The following is a 22,205-nucleotide window of genomic DNA, read 5'->3' as shown; positions in this document are numbered from 1 at the left end:
GAATGTATTGTTCTGCAATTTTCGTCTGTGCTGGCTATACTATTTTACTTAAAAAATGAAATAGTTCAAACACATGAAGAAGTATCAAAAATAACATAACACTCACATACCATCCAGATGTTTCCTTGTTGAAAACAATTTTCCCCATCATCTCTGAACAGATACTTCTTGTAAGCAGTTCTATCTGCTGGGTCTCTAAAATACAGGTGCAGCACACTCATAAAGGTGGGTGTTGAATTTTTACATACATTTGTTGGAAAAGCCTTGGGATCTGCTTTTCTAGAAAGGTTCTGTGAACTGTCAGCACGTGCAACTCAACAAGTCTCAGAGGACCAGGCACTAGTGGTGTTTTCTAAGGAGTTTTGGTACCAAGGACAATGATGCCAGAGATGGATTGCTCCTCTTCCTGAGGAAGAAATAAGGAGTTCTAATGTCATCTTTCTTATTTTAAGTTGGGTTTACTATAATTCAAAATCAAAGTTTAAAATGAATGGGGTTTCTGTAGCTCTGGAAACCAGCGGTCTCCGTGGAACAGGAAGTCCGAATGGAGAGACCCAGCACAAATCCAAGGCCAGGGTGGAGTGTGAAGGAGGGTGGAGGGGACAGGGGTGATAAAAACGAGTGCTAATGCTGGGAATGAGGGTGAGTCTGCCCTTCTGCACCCATCTTCCTTCCCATCACAAATGATTATGACAGGAGTGTTTGAAGAGAAACCACTTATAAATTAAGGAAAAAAATTACAACCTACTTTATGTGGCTGTGTTATGCTCTCAAGAATGGCTTCCTTCCCTCTTCAACTGTGAAATTTCAAAGAAGACAACATATTGAAAGGGTATCTGTCTATCACAATAGGGAGAAGAAAATCCCCCCTCACCCTTGGCTCATGTTGATGAACACAGCTGATGTGTTCAGGCAGAGCAGGTGGCCACAGCACTGAGTCACATCTTCCTGTTCCGATTGGGGAAACCTGATGGATTTAGCACCTACCACAGAAGACCAGAGACCTGGAACAAGTTTTGTCAAGCCTTTCATTGCTTTTAGGGACTTAATTCTTTTGTCATCTCTATCTACATTACAGAAGCCAAGCCTCATTGCTCCAAGAACAGAGAGACTTGGAAGGAAAAATGTTGGATGATTTGTTCTAGTATTCATAATGCTACTATCTGATCTAAAAACTTGGAAAAATCCCCCAAACATCTTGGAAAAACTGAAAATCAGGACCACATTTCATTCTATACCTATCGTTTCAAAAGTATCTATTCGATGCAGTTCACACATCATCTCTTTAATACTAGCAATGACACACAAGATAGGTTTTGTTTCTCTCTATTACAGAAAAGAAAATGAAGCACATAAAAGTAATGTCGCTTGCCCAAGGAAACACAGCAACAAAGACGTGGAGCCAGACCTTGAATCACACTTAGGTCTTCCCAGAGTGCTAAGCTGGCTCTCACTGCTTTATTAGATCCTCAGTAAACTAGGTCAGATTAGGACCTGTCAGTAGCAGAATGCAAAGCTTTAGCTATATTTACATGCATTAAGTCTTTTAAAATGCAGAGGCGAGGAAGTGAGATCACTCAGGAAGCAGGAGTGCACTAAGAGGGTGGAGGACTTTCTGACACCTGCAGACCTCTGGTGAACTGTCTAACCTCTGGACTTTTGCTTCTTTACTCAGTGTACGACTAGCTCACCTACATCTACAATTCCTTTCAAATGCAAAACTTTATGATTCTTTCCAAGAAAATCTTCTAGGACAAGTGGACCACATCATTTGCAAATGAAGAGATGTAACTATCCCAATGAACACTGTTTTTAATATAAAATTTCAAAATCCAAGAAATACAATCCTTTACAAAACCATTACTTAGATTGAAACAGTTATCACTTTAAAACTCCAATGAACTATTATTTTTTAATCTGCCTTAAAAAAATTTTCCCACATAAACATATACCACAGCCAGATCATTTTCTAATGATATGATTTCTCTGTACAGGTCTGTGTAAAGGTACGGATTTTCCTTTTTAAAAGCTCCAATGGATATGTCAAGGAAAACACAAAGGTAGCTTGTTCTTCCTTCTTCTAAAAACTGTCAGATTTCATTAGAGATAATTCCTAAATATAAGTAGCACTGCAAACAAATATTGTTAAAACGTAGAGGACCAAAGTGACATACGAATTTTGAAATGTAGTCTCTTTTTGAAGATTACAAAATTAGAACTGCCTTCTCCAGTGACACAATCTATAATCATTTCCTGCTAATTAATGCAAGGGTACATGATATCAGAGGAATAATATAGGACTAAGTTCAGATGTGATGGTGAATGAGATGATGTGTGCAAGCAAGGTAGGTACTTAATAAATGTTGGATTTTTTTTTTTTTCCTTTCCCACTTTTGGCTGGAGAAAATTAGTTGATAGCCACCTTACTGAAATAGCCAACAACAGCCAAGAAATCTACTTACCTTTTTATCCAACCTGCCAAAAGACAGAAGTTGGTTCATGGAAATATAACAAAACTGACAAACATCTAGCTAGATGGGCTGAAAAAAATAAGGAAAGGAAAGGGAAAAAAATCTTGCTGGGTGCAGTGGCTCACAGCTGTAATCCCAGCAGCTCAGGAGGCTGAGGCATGAGGATTGCAAGTCCAAAGTCAGCCTCAGTAATTTAGGGAGGCCCTAGGCAACTTAAGGGAGAATCTGCCTTAAAAAATATAAAGGGCTGGGGATGTGGCTCGGTGGTTAAGTGCCACTGTGTTCAATCCCTAATACCCGCCCCCCCCCCAAAAAAAAAAAAAAGAAAAAAAGAAAAACTCAAGTTACTAAAATCAGAAAATGGGGACATTACCAACAATTCTACAGAAACAAAAAAATTACTAAGAGAATATCATAGTTAATTTTATACTACATTGGATAACCTAGATGAAATGAACAAACTTTTAGAAACACAAAACCTACCAAGATTAACAAACAGAAAATATGAATAGACATGTAACTTTTAAGAAGAATGAGTAATCAAAAATCTCCTGACAAAGAAAAGTCCAGTGTCTGACAGCTTCATGGATTAATTTTACCACACATTTGAAGAACTAACCCCAATTCTTCTCAAACTTTTCCAAAAAAAATTGAAGAGGAAGCACTTCCTAAGTAGTTCTATGAGAACAGAATTATACTGATATCAAAGCCATACAAATAAATCTACACATCAATATACTTCATGAAAATAAATGTAAAAACTCTCAACAAAATACAAACTTAATTCAGCAGCATATTAAAAGAATTATACACCATAGTCAAGTAGAACTTATTCCTAGAATGAAAAGACGGTTCCGCATATGAAAACTGACCAATGTAATACACTATACTAAAAAAAAATGAAGGTAAAAAACTATTTGAGCATCTCAATTGATGTAGAAAATGCCTTGGACAAAATACAACATTTGTTCATGTTTAAAAAACAAAACCACTTAACTAGGAATACAAGAAAATTATCTCCACATAATAAAAACCATATGTGAAAATTCCACAGCAAAAATCATGTCAATGATGAAATACTGAAAGCTTTTCCTCCAAGATTCAGAGCAACACAAGATGTCTAACTTTTCACAACTGCCATATGACACAATATGGACATTATAGCTGGAACAATGAGGCAAGAAGAATTCAAATTGGAAATGAAAAAGTAAAATTACCTGCATATAGATGATATGATCTTTATGTAGAAAACCCTAAATATTCCTATAAAAATCTATTAGAACTAATAAATTTAGCAAAGTTTAGAAAGAAACAATATGCAAAGTCAACACACAAAAATTAGCTGTTTTGCTTTACAATGACAATGAGCACTTTGAAAAGGAACTGAAGAAAAGAATTTCATTTACAATAGCATCAAAGGAGTAAGCTACTTAGGAATTAACCATAGAGGAAAAAGATAATAAAAACTACAAAACATTGCTGAAAGAAACTAATGAAAACATAATAAGAATACATCCCATGTCCAAGGACTGGAAGACAACACTTTCAGCTCAATAGTACTTAAAACAATTTACAGACTTAATGCAATTAAGATAAAAAAATCTCAATGTTGCTTTTTGCAGAAAGAGAAAAATTCAATCTAAAATTTACAAAAGATCTTAAGGGATCCCAAAAAGCAAAAGAAGAACAGAAATAGAGGGCTTGTACTTTCTGATTTCAAAACTTACTACAAAGGGACAATAATCAAAGTAGGGCATGTCTTAGTCCAATTGCATTGCCACAACAGAATACTTGATACTGGACACTATATAACAAAATAGGGTTTATTTTTTATTTACAGGGTTTATTTATTCATGGTTTCTAGTGGCTGGAAAGCCCAAAAAACATGGAGCTGGATTTTTGGTGAGGGCTCCCTGGCTTATCACAACATGGTAGAGAAGTGGAAAGAGAGATATCAGAAGGGGCATGTGAGCAAGTTGGGAAATAAGAACCCAGGTAGCAGGCAGGCTTGCTCTCCTCTAACAACCTGCTCCCACAGGAACTAATCTCCTGAAAGAGAACTACATCATTCCCTTCAGAGGGTATCACCTCATGATCTGACCACATCGTTTTCTTTCTTTCTTTCTTTTTTCTTTTCTTTTGGTACCAGAAATTGAACCTAAGGATGCTTAACCACTGAGCTACATCCCCAGTCCTTTTTAATTTTTGAGACAGGGTCTCGCTAAGTTGCTTAGAGCCTCACGAATTTGCTAAGGCTGGCCTTGAATTTGTGATCCTCCTGTCTCAGTTTCTCAAGTCACTGATGATTTCTAAAAGGCCCATCGCCTCAATACAATTACACTGGGGAACAAACTTTCAACACATTAAACTGTGAAGGACACACTGGAACCATATCCAAACCACAGCATGGTGGTACTGGCATAAAGACAGAAATATAGACGATGGAATAGAATAGAGAACCCAGGAATAACTCGATTTTTTTTTTTTTTTTTTTTTTTTTTTGTACCAGGGATTGAACCCAGAGGTGCTTAACCACTGAGACACATCCACAGCCCTTTCTATTTTTCCATTTGAGACAGGGTCTCACTAAGTCCTTAGGACCTTGCTGAGTTCCTGAGGCTGGCCTTGAAATTACACTCCTCCTGCCTCAGTCTCCCAAACTACTGGGAATACAGGTGTGTGCCACTGCACCCGGACCTCCATACATTTTTGACAAGAAACCAAGACTGTTCAAGGAAAAAGAGTCTTTTCAACAAATAGTGCTAGGAAATTTGGATATATCTGTAGAAAGACACACGCATGTGCACATGCGTGCGCGCACACACACACAAAGGATTTGGACCATCTTCTAATATAATATATAAAATTAAAACTAAGTGAATGAAAAACCCAAATGTAATAAAACCCTTAGGAAACTCTTATAAAACCCTTAGGAAAAAAACAGCAGAAGCTTTTACATTAGACAATGGTTCCTTGTATATGACTCCAAAGGCACAGGCAACAAAAGAAAAAACTGGATTTTATTGAAAATTTTTAAATCTTGTGCATTAAAACCCACTACAAACAGTAAAACAGCAACCCAAGGAACTGGACATAACATCTGCAAATCATATCTCAGAGGGATTAATACTAAGAATATACAGGAACTCCTAAACCTCAACAAAAATCAAACCACCCAATTTAAAAAATGGGCAAAGGGCTTGAACAGACATTTCTTCAAAGAAAACTTTAAAATGGCCGGTAAGCACATGAAAAACTGCTCAACACCATTAACCATCAGCGAAGTGCTAATCTAACCTACAATGGCATACCACCTTACACTCCATTTGGATGACTACCACCACAAAAAGAAAAATGGCGTCTGTGAGGATGCAGAGCAACTGCAGTCCTTCCACACTGTCAGGGAGGACAGGGACGGGACGGCCACTACGCAAAACAGTGCCATGTTCCTCACAACAGTAAAACAAAATCGCCGCAATTCAGCAGTTCTATTTCTTGGTATATATCTAAAAGACTGGAAAGCAGGGTCTCAAAGAGATATTGTCCATGTGTTCACCGCAATATTATTCACAACAGCTAAGATGTGGAAGGAATCCAAGTGTTCATCAACAGATGAGCAGATATACAAAGTGCAGCATATCTAGATATCTGCTGGAATACTATTCAGCCTTTGAAAGGAAGGGAAGTCTGACATATGCTATGACATGAATAAACCATAAGGACATCATGCCAAGTGGAATGAGCTGGTCACAAAAAGACAAGTACTATATGATTTCACTTGGATATTTAGAGTAGTCAAAAATCAGTGACAGAAAATGGAATGGTGGGTACTGAGGGCTGAGAGCAAGGAGGAAATGAGATATTATATAATGGCAATAGTGTTTCACTTTACAGATGAAAAGAGTTGTGGATGTGGTTGTTGATATGATTGTACAGCATTATGAATGTATTCCTTACTACTGAAATGTTCATTTAAAATGGTTCAGACAATAAATTTTATATATTTTACCGCAATAAATTTTTTTAAATTCTCAATTATTTTAACCAAATTTGTAAAGTGTAGTAGAGAGAATAATATTAGAATATGAGTATAAATCTCCAAATCACACTACATTAAATTTGGGGCTTAGTACTTGCACTAAAATGTATGTAGTAAGGAGTTCAGCATCTTTCATGCTGGCAATGTGATGATTGTGTATAACAGCCTAATTTCCTGATTGAAACTTCAGAGCATCTGCAACTCTGAAATGTGGTCCTCTGATGCTCCATGCACAGTGAGCAATGTGCTTCCCTACCTTGCACACTAACAATTACTAAAAAACCCACAAGATTTATATGGTGATTCATTCAGTTTCATTTGAAATTAAGTACTATAAAGGATTGAGGAAAGGGAAAGAGAAGCTCTGCCTGCTGTCTTGTACAAATAGGAAACTCCAGCACTGGATCACAATGCTCTCAGGCCAAGTAATGGTCTTCATGTAACGCCTCTCTCCAAGGTGACAGCTCTTTTATGTTCCTGAGGGGGAAAGCAGCAGGGAGGTATTTTTAAGAACTCTGCTGAGGTATAGTCAGCAGCTGTAAGAACTCGTGACATGGGACAACAAACATCTCCATGTCAGGACAGGGCTTGCAAAGTGCCAAGGCAGATCTCAAAACACACCCTGGGAAAGCAGACAAGTGCACCCCAGGAGCATAAAAGGTTTGTGCAATCTGAAAAACACACAGGCCCCAGTGTACTAACATGATGAGACTATTTCTTCAAGTTTTCAGAGCAATGACACTATGACATTGTCTTGAGAAGGGTCACACAGGGGCACTTTTCCTGAGAGGTCCTGTCTGAGGAGGAATGGCTGAGGACACATCTGAGATGCTCTCAGGTAGAACTAGAGGCCTCTGGGAAGGGAAGGGAAGTAACAATTCTTGAGCTTCTATAAAGTGATAGGCATTGTGAGAAGTGCTGTTTACTATCATGGTTCAAAACACAAAGATACCTTCAGTCTCAACATGGAATGGACTGTCCTACCACTGCCTAGCATGTTCAGGAGACTTCCTCTTGAGCTGAAGAGGCAGTGATGAGCACTCCCAATCCATCTCCTACTCCACTGTATGGTATCCAGTGAGTCAAAATCAATAGGAGCAGAGGGCCTGATGGCCCCAGCAAAGAGTGATATACTTGACACGGGACCTCTACTTGGGAAACAAACACACTATAGCCACACTGTGTTGGTTTAGCTTCAAACAACACATATTTATTATCTCAGTTTCTGTAAGTTAGAAGTCCTCTGCTTAGGCTCTCACAGCAGGGCCAGCAAGGTGTAGGTCAGGCTATTTGTCATCTGGAAGCCTGAGTGGGTTAGAAGCTGCTTCTGGGCTCCTTCCTCTTATTGACTGGATGTGCTTCCTGTGGCTGTGTGACAGGGGTCTGGCTCCTTACTTGCTGTCAGCTAGTAGCCACCATGTGCTCAAGGGACCACCCCAGTTGGTTATTTCTCCTTAGGCAGTCATCATATGGTGGTTGCTTCTTCTAGGCCAGCAGGAGAATCTCTCTCACTCCAGTTGACTAAGACAGACTCACAATGGAAGTCAATCATGGAAGAAACAGACCATCAACTTTGCTATATAGTGTAAGCTAATCAAGGGAGTGGTGAATGGCTGGTCCCGTGACTTCTGCCATACTTAGGGTTAATAACAAATCACAGGCTCCACTCACTCAAAAGTCATGGGTTATAATGTGGGTGTGAAGCATTAGGGGTCAACATAAGAGTGTGTCTTCCATGTATACCAATACTGAAGGTATCTTCATATTTTGCAGCATAAGATAATGAAAACAAAATGACATCTAGAGACTGCCATATCTAAAAATTCTGGTTTTTCTATTGAATGATTTTTGGGAAAAAATAATCTATTTTGCACCTAACTTTTCTCATTTCAAACAGGAACAACTATAATCTAGGTCTATAAAAACAAATGGTTTGTCACTAGCTTCAGTTCAATGATCTCACACACGACAGTCTGCATATCTACAACTTTCCCAAAGCAATTAATGGTGAAACATATCAATCCTGTGGAACATGATGTGGATATTGTAAAGACAAAGTAATAGCTCTGATTCTGGCCTACACGAGTCTGCAGACCAAGATTCTACCTGAAAGTGTGCTGCTCCTACAGGATGGGGTTTAAATAGGCTTAATGTGATCTGAAGCATTCATTCATCAAACTAATTGCTAGGCACAGTCTTTGCTTATAAAAAATAAGCAAAACAGACATAGTCCTTGTCTTGGATGAGTTTTGATACAATGGGAGGTTCATTCACAAAATATTTATGGCTGGCACTGTTTATATATGAGGGATATATCTGTTAATTAACAAGAGAGTCAAGTCCCTATCTTTGTGGAGATTACATTCTAGATGGCAAACGGGGGTGATGGACAATTAAAAAAAAAAGGTAAGCTAGAGTATAAATTCAACTGGGGTCAGAAATAACAAAAGGGATAAATAATGAAAGAAGTAGGAGCAGGATATTTTAAATAGGATAGCCAGGAAAGGACCATGTCAGGGGAAAGCATCTGGTGGAGTGATGGGAAGCAGAAGCTATCTTGAAAGCTAGGAGAAGAGTGTCCCTGTGCAAATACCCTGAGGCAGGGACAAGGCTGGGTGTCAATTCTCAGTCTATTCTACCTTCATTGGAAAATACTGAGAGTTGTAAGCAGGAGTGACAAGATAGGATTTACATCTTGAATATACATAAATGGCTAGGAGAATAAGGGAAGAAGGTAGTATATTGAACAAATAACATGACATACAAAGCAAACATTTTAAGTACAGTGAAGAATGGAATCAAGCTCCTTGCAGTGTACCAACAACAATCCTACACTCAGGCCATTTGCATTATGGTGACAGAGACAAGCTACGTTTTAACAATGAAACACAAAGAGAATGTACTGGAGATAAGTGCTGCAAAGGAAAATAAAACAAGAAAAGGTGTTAGGGAGTAAAAAGGTTGATATTTTAAACGAGAGGGACAGGAAAGCCATACAGGGTGAGATCTGGGCAGAGAGACATGAGTCTAGAGTTCAAGAAGACCTGGAAAGGAAGGATTCGGGCCAGAGGACTGATGAGGCCCGTGTGAATGAAGATGCTCACGTGTCTGAGGAAGCCTGATAAGGCTGGCAAAGAGGGAGCGTGATGAGAATTGCTAGGAATGCAGGAAATAAGGCTGAGGCTGGACCACCAGGGCCCTGTCACACCAGTAAGTGCTTTCAGTCTTGCTCTATGTGGGACCACTTGAGAGATGTGTGGAGGGGGCCTGTGTGATGTGACAGTGTGGTAAGAAGGAAAAGCTGGAGGGGCCTGCAGTATGGGGCTGAGCAGATGCCTCTCAGTGGAGAGGATGATTTAAACTGAGGAAGGATGAGTAATAGGACAGAGGGCACAAAGGGGCGAAGGGAAGAGGGAACTGCTACCACAAATTCCTGGTGCAGCAAAGAGCTTGAGGCAGTTGAGAAACTACAAGGGTGGTAAGACCGCAGCATAGTGAACAGGGGAAGAAGGAACTTGGAGAGGCAGAGAGTGCTGGTGCTTCTCATGCTGTGGCACAGTCTGAGCATTCCTGAGGCCTGGGCCCAGTCCCCAGCACCAGTGTAATAATGACGACGACAGCAGTCTGATTTTAAATAATGTCTGGCTTTAGTATTCTTTAGCAGTCTTTAGAGACACAGAGAATGAGTATCATTAATCCACCAGCAGTTCCAGCTGACTTAAAACTCTGAATTACTTAAGTTGTCTCAAATATATTAGGAACCTATTAACTTTCAATATTTTTCCCAAGGATGTAGTAAAAATAGGAAACCACGCCAGCCTTTTCAATACATACCGTGTATGAATAATATCAGCTATTGCTTTGCTTACATGTTCCTCTTTAATATGTTATCCTCGTGAGACCCTATTCCTTTGAAGTTTAACAACATTTTTCTCACAACTGCTTTTGTCATCTGTCCTTTATTCATTTTGACAATTTTTCAGTGTTGGGATTTGGAAAGGTAAAAAGCGCTGGCCACCAGACAGTACATCCCTCATTCTTCAAGTGAGGGACAAAGGCTGCACACTCATCAGGCACTTATGGCAGACATACTGAGGGCAAACCACACTGAGTACAATGCCAAGAGCTTTTAAAGACACTGGGATGAAAACACTCAGGCCTGTCCTCCAGGAAACACAGAAAATACAGTGCTGTGGAAAGAAGGACTGGGTAAACAAAGGCCAGGTGATCTATGCATTAACTTTCAGTTCTGCCACCACCAAATACCTTATAATCACTGTATTTATTCATCTTTGGAAGAAGATGATTAAGAGGGCAGCCTGTGGGAAAGAAGTGTAATTTGATATAATATCTTTTCAGGGACTAATGAGATGTTTTAGAACTAATGCAGCTAACTTTTATTTCCATAGGCAACATTCCACAAATGAGATTTGAAATTATTATTTAAAAATACTGGATAGAAATCTAATGATCCCAATTGAATACCTCAATCTCAGACACACTGGAAAAAGACCTTCAAGGCATTTAAGAGACTAGAATTTCTATAGAGAACCAAAACTCTACTGTGCATAATATATTTTTTTATGTTCCAACTATATTTTTTCTCAGCAGCCTAGAAATTTGTATCAGTTTATGACATTAGGGTCAGAATAATTTCTCAGTGTTAAGTGAAAAAGTCTCTACCATAGCAAGTATGCTACAGTTGGAATGGATTCACACTCTAATCTGTGATTCTGTTTGAGGGAAAATCTCTCCATGACCATGAAATGAATGTACAGATGTTTAAAATAATATAACAGATGTTTAAAATAATATAACTTAATGATCTTTAATGATCTTTTTAATGATCTTTGTTTGATCCCAAACAAACTTCATTTATCTATTGAAAATAAAATATACGAATATGAATACACCAAGGGGCCAAACATTAAACATTTATCAAACTGTGAACACATTCAGCATTTATCAAACTAAGTAGTGTATATTTAAAAAATCTAAACTGGTTGAATGGAGAACTCTCTGGTGCTGTGCTGCCCATTACAGAAACACAAGGAGCCACAGAGCACTTAAAATGTGGCCAGTCCAAATTAAGATGTGCTGGGCTTAATACATACTGAATTTCAAAGACAGTATCACAGAAGAAAAAGAATGCAAAATACCTTAATAACTGTCTATATCAATTAATATTTTACATGTTGGGTTAAATAAAATGTATTAAATTTCTCCTTTCAACTTACTTTCTTGATGTAGCTCTTAGAAAATGCCTATTTAGTGCCTTTTTCTTCCCCACAGGGCATGAGAACACTTAAGAAACTGAGTTATATTTTGTCCAATGATCTTTGCTCTTAGAGACACAACAGAGTAGACTTTGTGCACAGTACTTCTCATGTTCAAATTATTTCTTATCTACAAAGGAGCTCTTGCACACTGTTGAAGGTTATGTTAATTGATTGGTGCAGCCATTATGGGGACCAGGATGGAGGCTCTTCAAAAAATTGAAAACAGGAGTGCCCTATGACCCAGCAATCCCACCACTTGGTATATACTCAAAGGAAATGAACCTGTCTGTCAGAGACACCTGCTCGCCCACGCTCACGGCAGCACTGCTCCTAATAGCCAAGGGATGAAAACAACCTAAGTAAGTGTCCATCCAGGGATGAATGGATAAAGAAAATACCGTACATATACACAATGGAACTACTCAGTCATAAGATGAATGAAGTCCAGACATTTGCAACAACATGAGTGGAACGGGAGCTCACTGTGTTAAGTGAATTAAGTCCATTAAGTGAATTAAGGCACAGAAATCCAAGTACCACATGGTGTCACTCCTATGTGTAATCTACAAAAGCGGACCTCACAGAAGTTGAGAGCAGAAGGGTAGTTACCAGAAGCAGGTGGGGTACGGACGGGGAAAGGTGGATCACTGGGTGCAAAGCTAACAACAAGACAGGAGTAAGAGTCTCTGGGTGCTTCTGCACAGTGGGAGGACTATAGATAATAATTATGTATTATATGGTTCATAAAACAAGAAGAAGGAATTTTGAATGTTTTTGCCATAAAGAAATGGCAAATGTTTGAAGACACAGGTATGTATAAGCTGATTTAAACATTATATAATATGTACATATATTGAAACATTACATGGTACCTCCTGAATATGGATAAATTTTATTTTTAAGCATCAGTCAAAAACAAAAATATTTTCTAAAAATATCTTTTCCAATCCGCTTAGAAATCAGCACTGGTTATGCTACTCCTGTCAGAATTTCACAGTCCCAGCTGTAAGACTTTACAGGTCTGTTTCACACCCTTGAAAGCCCTGCTTCACAGGGCAGAACTTCTGGCCTATTGAGTTCCTGTGCCCCACTTACCCTTCCTCACCTCATCAATCAGCTGGAATTTCCACAAGGAATTAGCTGTGCAGCCCTGTGGTCCACCCTCCTCAGATGTGTGTCAATTATACTGTCAGACTGTCAAGTGCCAGAGGTATGAACCTGATAAAGGTCTTATTTTACCCCCAAAACATCTAGAATTGGCCCACATAGAAGAAAACGTTATGTGATAAATGCCTGTTATATGTGTGGTTCTGATGGTTTGGGAAGAGGAAAGTTTTTACCTCCTCTCCTTGGTACAGCAGTTTTATTATATTACCTACTGTTAACTGTGCTTCCTAATTCACTTATTCAAATAGCCAAGAGCCTACTGGCTGCCCTACTGGCTGCTGGGAACTGAGCTGGGGGTTGGTGATGCATCAGTGAATAAAACAGGCATGGTACTGTCCTCAGAGGGGGGAAAACATGTTACATGATTTCAACAAGGATGACATGTGCCACTGCTGAAAAGCAGCTGGCATTACAAGAGGGACACTGACATGGGCCAAAGAAGGTTTCTGCACACCCTGTGTACCTCGACCTGGAAGAGCTGTTAGCTTAGCAAGGGGGAGGGGGAGGGCAGGTTGATGAGGAAGGAGGCAGGACCCTTCAAAGCAATGCTGAAAATTTAAAACTTAATCCTAAAAGCATGAAAAGCTATTGAGAGTTTTATGAAAGATAATAATGTGATCAGATTTGCCTTTTTAAAATGTCACTGTGGAGGTGGGCAAGAACGAATGTGGGACTTTCACAGAGCATATCCATGAATTCCTGAAAATTCATCAGAACCTCCTTCATCATCGTGTCAACAGGGCCTGAGTTTTGAGACTATAAAAGCTGTATAAGCTCCACAACCACAAGATCTGAAACCCAGTAAGGACCCCAGAGTATAAAGCTAACTCAGGGTACTCTCAAAGTACCCGCAAAGCACTCATTTCCACTGGCTGTCCATGAAAATTTGTCACTTGGCATCAGTCCCCATCCTGAAGCAAGCCAGGCCTTCCTTATTCAGAACCAAAACCCAGCTATCCAGACTGGTTGACCAGGGTGGTCCCTGAGAGCTGGGGTGGTTAAAATACTTAGTGCACTGCATGGATTTGGAATATTGTTTCTGCTCTACTGTGCCAAAGACTGGGCCTCCAACTGCTGGTCAGACTCCTGTGCCTGCTTTACAATGACACCTGGGTTCTGAACAACTAGAGTACCTTTTCCAGGACTTCTATGCTATGTCTGCTCCCAGGGCAAGAAATTCAAGGAGGAACTAAACCATACCTGTCATAAACCATTAAACACATTGACCAAATTCTATGCAATGATTATATGAGTTTTCATTTGGTTCTTAATTCTTAGGAGTGACATTTATTTGTACATATATGTGACTTTCCTATAAATGAATGCTTTTCTGAAACCAATCTGAGACTGCCTGGTGATGGCCTTAATTGTTCTTCTGGTGGCAGATGTCCATTCAATTCTCAAAGAGACATAAAACCATTATGTTGGCAATTAATTAGCATGTTCAGTATGCTCTTAAAAATGTGTCATTTCTAAAAATACACATCTCCCTCAATTACATCTTCCTTTAATCTTTCTTTATCAAAATAAAAATAAGCCTTAATCTCATAAAGTTTTCTTTCTAAATTTTCAGTGTGTCCATTCTGAAAGTGAAGGACTCTTTAAATCTAAAGGAAATGAAGCTCCTTCTTCTAAGAGGCAGGATGGCTTAATGGAAATCATGTAGACTTAGGAGGCATCAGGCCTGGGTTCCAATCCCAGTTTCATCCCTTGTTGGATAAGTGACTCCAACAGTCTCTTAATTTCTCTGGCCCTTGATATTTCTCTGCACAGCATGAAGCTGTCCACAGCATTTGCTTTCTTAGGCTGCCATTTCAGATCACTGCAAACTGGATGGCTTCCACAACAGACTCTTCTCTCACAGGTCAGGAAGTCTGAAACTGAAGTCAGCAAGATTGGTTCCTTGCAGGTACTCTGTGGGAGAAATCCTTCCTTGCCTCTTCCCACCTATGGTGGCTCCTGGCATTCTTTGGCTTGTGACAGGTTGTGACGACTCTGCTCACTCCTCCCACAGTTGTCTTCTGAGTCTGGGTCCTCTCTCTCCTCCTCTTATGAGGGCACTGGTTCTTGGATGTAGAGCCCACCTTAAATTCACAGTGAGTTCTTCTCGAGATTCTTAACTAATTACATTGGCAAAGACCCTATTTCCAAATGGGGTCACTTTCTGAGGTTTTGGGCAGACCTGAATGAGCAGCAGGTGGGAGAACACACTACTCAACCCCCTACACCTACTTATGACAGAGCATAACTCACTCAAGAAAACTGACAGGTTCCCAATGAGGGATTTGTTAACACAATTTTTAGTTCACGCTTTACATTACAAATTGTTCAGTTGTGTTTGATTTTTATATTAAGAATAATAGTCACTTTAAAAGGTGAGACAGTGACTATAACTAGTACTGTGCTGAAAATGCACTAGGGCTCAATAAATATTATATTTCTCCCCTTGTTCCCTACATTTAGCCCACAGTTGTGAGTTATTGGCATAATTCATGTGTGAATCCCTGGAAATCATAGGGCATTTCAAGATTCTATGCAAAATTAAAAAGTTTCCTGCCCAAAACAATCATTTCCTATGAAGTAGGGTATTAGCTCTCTTTTCAAAATCTGACCCATTACTGTTGTTTAAATATTATGGCATAAACATGCAGCTAAGGTATGTCTGCATTTCTTTTGAATAGAAAGGTTATGAAGAAGGTTCTGGGTAAAAATTAGGGGCTTGGCTTTTGCTGTTCTTTTACCTAAGTTGCTAATAACTATTTGAATATTTCCAAGACCTGCTGTCAATTAAATTCTTGGTTCCTATCCCTTCTCATACTTTTTCTATATTTTCCACCCTTACATTATCTCATCTCTAACATGTTTTAAGAAAGAAAAATAAAACAGAATGTTAGTCCCACATAGTTTGTTCATCTTCAAAATAGCAGCTGTGCTGCCATAGGTAAACAAAATTTGATTGAAAGCTGCAGCCAGGTGGGCGGCGGAGGCAGGGGTAGGATAGAGTTAGCAGCCTTACTAGGACTGGGACTTCCTTTTATCTCACACTCCACTTTCCTTGTCTCTTGCCTACTTAGGTTCCATATCCAAACCCACTGGGGCTGAGATAGTCCCTGCACCATCTTTCCAAGAGCCACCACAGACATGGCATTCCAACCCGAAAAACCAAAGAAACCAGTCTCAGGAATAAGTGCTTCCAAATATTCGTATGTCTCAAATACATCCGGCCTTATTTTGAGTTTCTACACTGTGGCCAGGAACGGATGTACAGGAAGTATAATGAGGAGGCTTCCGATGTAGGCTGCTCTGCTTTGCTATACCTTGAACCTACTGAGAGAGGCAGTTCTGCCTGGTTCTCTTTTCAAAGTACAGATTCATTATTTCTATTACAATTCCTTCCTCAAAGGTTAGCAGGAACAAATGTCGATCCATGAAATACATGAAGAAGAAACAGAACCCAGGAGAACCCTCTGATGCCAGAGGAACAGAGGCCCTTTGTATTTCACAAATGTATTCACCTTCCTATTTTTTCACAAATTCTGAGATTATACCTTATCTTAAAATTATCCCAATTTTCTTCCTTACCACCTCTTGAAAATTAAAGGTCTACTGCTACGAGCTGGAGGCCTGACGTTATGTGTCAATCAAGCTGGCCATGCACACTGTTTGTGAAATACACCATGGTTGGGTAAAACACCACAGCTCCTCCAGTTGCCTCAATGTGATTTTTTAAAAATTCACCCTTCCCCAGGTGAAGTACTCTATGTAATGTCACTGAACCTCCAGAAAGGTAAACCGAGGAAGAAGAAGCACATCCAACCTAAAATGTCTATCAAGGAGAAGCTAAAGGTTAACTAGCTAAAGGTTAACACGCCAAATACAGGTAAGACGATCCCTTACCTGGATTGGGTTGAAGGTATTCAATTGTTTTAGTCATTATTTCCATCACAGCCCTGCTGGTGACATCCACTTTCTGAAATGAGAAAATATACATTCTAAATGACAAAAATCATTAGTGTTTTGTTAAGTCTATATAAAACCACCATTGGGGCAACAGAGTAATATCAAGTCCAGCAGTAGGTGGTGAGGGACTGCGGGGAGCTGCTAAAAAGAATAACTGTCTACCAAGATCTGAAAAACCTATTTATTCAAGGAGGAAGCTGGCAATTGCCTAAAATTTGTTTCAAAATATATTTCATTATCTCCTGGCAAAAATAAGATTGAGAGAGTGAATCATATTTTTTCTCCAGAGGAGAAACATCCGTGGATGTCTATGAAGTGCCAGGCATGGTGGCATATTTCACTGCCCTAAAGGAAAAATAATGTGCCAGGTGTGGTGGTGCCCACCTGAAATCCCAGGGGCTCGAGAGGCTGAGACAGGACAGATAGACGAGTTCAAAGCCAGCCTCAGCAATTTAGTGAGACCCTAAGTGACGTGACAAGACCCTGTCTCAAAATAAAAAATAAAAAGGGCTGGGAATGTGGCTCTGTGGTTTCGTGCCACTGGATGGAAGGAAAGAAGGAAGGAAGGAAGGAAGGAAGGAAGGAAGGAAGGAAGGAAGGAAGGAAGGAAGGAAGGAAGGGAGGGAGGGAGGGAGGGAGGGAGGGAGGGAGGGAGGGAGGGAGGGAGGGAGGGAGGGAGGGAGGGAGGGAGAAAAAAATGCAGTATCAACTCTGCTTACTCAAGTATGAGAGGGAAAGATTTTATTTAACTTCTGAGAACATCCTAAGGATATAAAAATCTTCAGTCAACATGTTTTATCAGTCCTTGAACATATGGTTAATTATAAATAAAAATCGTGATGTTAAATTCTATCTCAAAACACTGAGCGGTCAGCACTTGTGTTCACTGTGCCCTCCTCGTCAGTCCCTCTGCCCCGGTGGAGAGGTGGTGGAAGCCATCCAGTGCAGCTAGGTCCCCTCCTCCTTGCTCCATGAAACCCTTCTTTTGTCAACAGGTATGGTACACTCATGTACACTCCAAGGAAAATGACTGATAGAAATAAATGCATCCATGTGTTCAAGGTACATGTAGCATGTGCTATATGAAGTATTAGTTATAGGAAGCAATTTTACTAATGAAATTTAGATCATGATTAAGTGCATGAATTTTTTTTTTGTCAGTTTACTGGAAATCAAGGGCTCTTCCCTCAAATATGTTTCCATAGTTTATTGTATCCACATATAAAATCAGTCTTGCATGGAGTAAACCTCCTTGTATTCCATAATCTACCCATTAAAAGATTTTATCTTGTAGTTCAGTTTTCAGAGCTTAATAATCTCCCACTCTGTGGCAGTCATAGGACTATGTGTGTGTGTGATATTATGGGGATAAACAGAGGAAACGAAATTTTGTGTTAAGGTATTGTGGTATAAAACTATCTTTAAAGCATCCTACTTCAGATTTACCAGTCTACATCAGTCCTGTATCAAGAATATTTGTTCTTACTAGTTATACATAACAGGTGAATGTATTTTGACACATTATACATATGTGGAGAGTAATTTCTTATTCTTCTGGTTGTACATGTAGAATCACACTAGTCGTGTAATCATACATGCACATATGAATGTAATGTCTGATTCATTCTATCTTTCCTATTCCCATTCCCCTGCAACCCTTCCCTTCATTCCCCTTTGTCCGATCCAAAGTACTTCTATTCATCCCAACCCCCAACTCCTATTGTGAGTTAGCATTCGCATATAAGAGAAAACATTCAGTCTTTGTCTTTTTCCGATTAACTTGTTTCACTGAGCAAGAAAGTCTCCAGTTTCATCCATTTACTGGCAAATGCCATGATTTCATTTCTCTTTATGGCTGTATAGTATTCCATTGTATATATACCACATTTTCTTTATTCATTCATCTGCTGAAGGGCACCTAGGCTGGTTCCATAGCTTAGCTATTGTGAATTGAGCTGCTATAAATGCTGATGTGGCTGCTTCACTGTAATACGCTGACTTTATGTCCTTTGGGTATAAACCGAGGGGTGGGATAACTGGGTCAAATGGTAGTTCCATGTCAAGTGTTCTGAAGAATCTCCATACTACTTTCCAGAGTGGCTACACCAACTTGCAGTCTAACCAGCAATGTATAAGTGAACTTTTGTCCCCACATCCTCACCAACATTGATTGTTGCTTGGATTCCTGATAACTGCCATTCTGACTGGAGTGAGATGAAACCTCAGTGTGGTTTTAATCTGCACTTCTCTAACTGCTGGAGGTGTTGAACATTTTTCCATTTATTTGTTGACTGATTGTATTTCTTCTTCTGTGAAGTGCCCATTCAGTTCCTTTTCCCATTTATTAATTGGGTTATTTGTTTTTTGGTGTTAAAGTTTTTTGAGTTCTTTGTATATCCTGGAGATTAATGCTCAATCTGAGGGGCAGATGGCAAAGATTTTCTCCCATTCTATAGATTCTCTGTTCACATTCTTGATGGTTCCCATTTGTTGATTCTTGATTTTACTTCTTGTGCTTCAGAGACTTATTGAGGAAGTCCATTTCTGAGCTGACATGATGTAGATTTGGGCCTGCTTTTTCTTCTATTAGATGCAGGGTCGCTGTTCTAGTGCCTAAGTCTATTTTTGGGGAAAAGAGGTACTGGGGATTGAACTCAGGGGCACTTGACCACTGAGCCACATCCCCAGCAGCCCTATTTTGTATTTTATTTAGATACAGAGTCTCCCTGAGTTGCTTAGCACCTCACTTTTGCTGAGGCTGGCTTTGAACTCTCGATCCTCCTGCCTTAGTCTCCCGAGCTGCTGGGATTACAGGTGTGCACCACCACACCTGACCTAGTGCCTAAGTCTCTGATCCACTTTGAGCTAAGTGTTGTGCAGGGTAAGAGACTGGGGTTTAATTTCATTTTGCTACATATGGATTTCTAGTTTTCCTAGCACCATTTGTTGAAAAGGCTATCTTTTCTCCAGTGTATGTTTCTGGCAACTTTGTCTAATATGAGGGAACTGTGTTTCTGCGGGTTTGTCTCTGTGTCTTCTGTTCTGGTCTACATATCTGTTTTGGTGTCAATACCATGCCAATTTTATTACGTTAGCTCTGGGTCTGGTATTTGATGCCCTCTGCTTCACTTTTCTTGCTAAGGATTTCTTTGGCAATTCTGGGTGATTGACTCAAATTTTTAAGATGTTTTGGGTTGGAAGATATAGTAAGGAGATTAGTTCTGAAAGGAACAGTGGCCCTTAGAGTTATGCACTGCACAACTTGTGTTGCCACACCTGGGGGTCCTGGTAGTATCAGTAAAATGTCAGTGTCTAGGACCTCAAGCCACGGAATGGTTTAGGTCAGGACAATGAATCCAAAGGGTGTGTGCAGAACAAACATGCTGAAGTTTCAGAGAATGTGAGTAATAGGAAGACAAATGCAGATCTCCTGCAACTATATACATGACAGGAAGTAAGGAAATAGATGTTCGATGTACCCAGAAATCCTCTGCTATGATAGGAAGGGAAACAATTCCAAAAATCAGTGTTTCTAAGAAGTGCCAGAAGACTGGAACTGTCTGATGATCATTTGATACTCTGACGTCACCTGCTGCTAGGACACCTACTATTTCTGACTATCTTACTTCTCTGTCCTTAATAATAATAACCATTGCTATTACAAGATGTTTTCTGTTTGTCAGAAACCAGTTTAAGAAATTTAAATATCTTTACATAGATGAGGAAATCGGAAGAGTTGAAGACACCGGCCCCAGAGACTGTGTTCACAAATACTACCCTGTATCTTCCTTAGAAGACGGGCAGCAGGAGCCTGCCCCAGCCTGAGGGGATACCCCAGCTCAGAGCTGGGAGGTAGTTTGTACATCCCCCACAAGGACTAGAACCTGACAGCAGTCAACAGAACAGGTCAAGAGGACAGTACCTGCCATCCCATCTTCTGTTTGGTTTTCAAAGTTCTCAATGTCTATAAAGCTTTGTTCACAAAAATTGCTCCACCCTGAACTCCAGAGAAGGAGGGCTCTCCCACTCTGAGCTGCTGGGCCACAAATCCTCGGTTCCAAAGGTGGCTCTGCAGAAGCTGGTGCCAGCAGTGCACACCTCACACTGTCCACGGGAGGTGCAGCAAGGAAGGCTGTGAAAAGCCATTCTCATTCAAGTGCGGAACCCCTACCCCACCAAGCTCTGTAAATAAGGAGCTTAACTCCTCAGGCTCTCTATAGGGAGGCTATTAGCTTGGTTAAAACCAGTGGTCCCAAGAGCACAGGGACCTTGGAGATACCAATATTAGAGTACTGTTTTGGGTCCCTAGAGAGGATCAACCTTAAAAAGAATTGGGAAGAGAAACTATTCTAGTGTCACTGTGACTTGACCAAAGTCTCCCAGGAAGAATTCAATTCAACCCAGACCATTATAGACGGTGTGCCCACTGGGGCAGGCTCCCTCAACACTTCTTTAGCTCTATCTACACCCGGCTGATCAGAGTACAAAATGGCCTTCATTGCAAGTCCATTTTTTGAAAAATACTTTATGCAATATAGTTATCTGTATATTTTCTTTTCATGATATGTACCAACAGGGAGCATCTTTGGGCAAATCCATTCAAGGGCCCTTGACCTTTACCATCACTTGATTGAATTAATAATCGTAAGAAGAGGCCAGTAGCACAATTAGTTCAAAGCCTTAATTTTTCAAAAGTGTGAGTCTGAGGCCTAGAGAAGGGAAGAATCTCCCTGAGGTCACACAGTTATGGGAAGTAAAGTGGTTCCCAAGGTCATGGATTAGGTTTCTAAGAAAGAGTACTAGAGCTGGATTGTCTCATGACCATTTGCCATTCCAGAGTCATGTGCCAGTAGAAGGCTGACTAACTTCTCACTTCTGTCCATCCCTGTCCTCAATAATAAAGTTAGGACTTTTGCTAAGTTATGCTGTATTGGCCACAGACAACCCATGAATCACAGTTAAGGACAATCCTAAATGTGCCTTGTAAGGTACCTGCTAGGAAAGCTAGTTATACCTAAACAGGCAAGAACATATTCTTTTATTATCAGAACTGATAAAATGAACATGAATAAGATTTACCCTTACATCATTTATTATAAGCAAGAGTTTATTCTCACTTAAGACCAGCACAGTTTAACTTTGAATTTATGACATAACAGCTCTTTATTTCTTCAATGCCCAAATTTTCCAATTATTTGAAAATAAGCTTTGATGCATCCTAAATTACAGCAACTTCCATTCTTGTGAGCCCCTGAGCTAACTAACCTTGCCTGCAACTGGTGAGGAGGA

The 22,205-nt window shown here is 39.9% G+C and overlaps 1 protein-coding gene across 1 annotated transcript in view; it reads right to left on the bottom strand.

Moving 5' to 3' along the window:
* SH3GL2 (SH3 domain containing GRB2 like 2, endophilin A1) overlaps positions 1-22,205 on the bottom strand; it is a 212,040-nt gene that overhangs the window by 21,781 nt on the left and 168,054 nt on the right. Inside the window, exon 3 of the mRNA XM_079113197.1 lies at positions 16,854-16,926. Within this exon, the coding sequence (XP_078969323.1) occupies positions 16,854-16,926 (73 nt within the window). The remainder of the gene's footprint in view (positions 1-16,853; positions 16,927-22,205) is intronic.

Source organism: Sciurus vulgaris, assembly GCF_902686455.1.
Source record: "Sciurus vulgaris genome assembly, chromosome: 15".
Lineage (NCBI taxonomy): Eukaryota > Metazoa > Chordata > Mammalia > Rodentia > Sciuridae > Sciurus > Sciurus vulgaris.
This window is presented reverse-complemented; position numbering and strand designations above follow the sequence as displayed.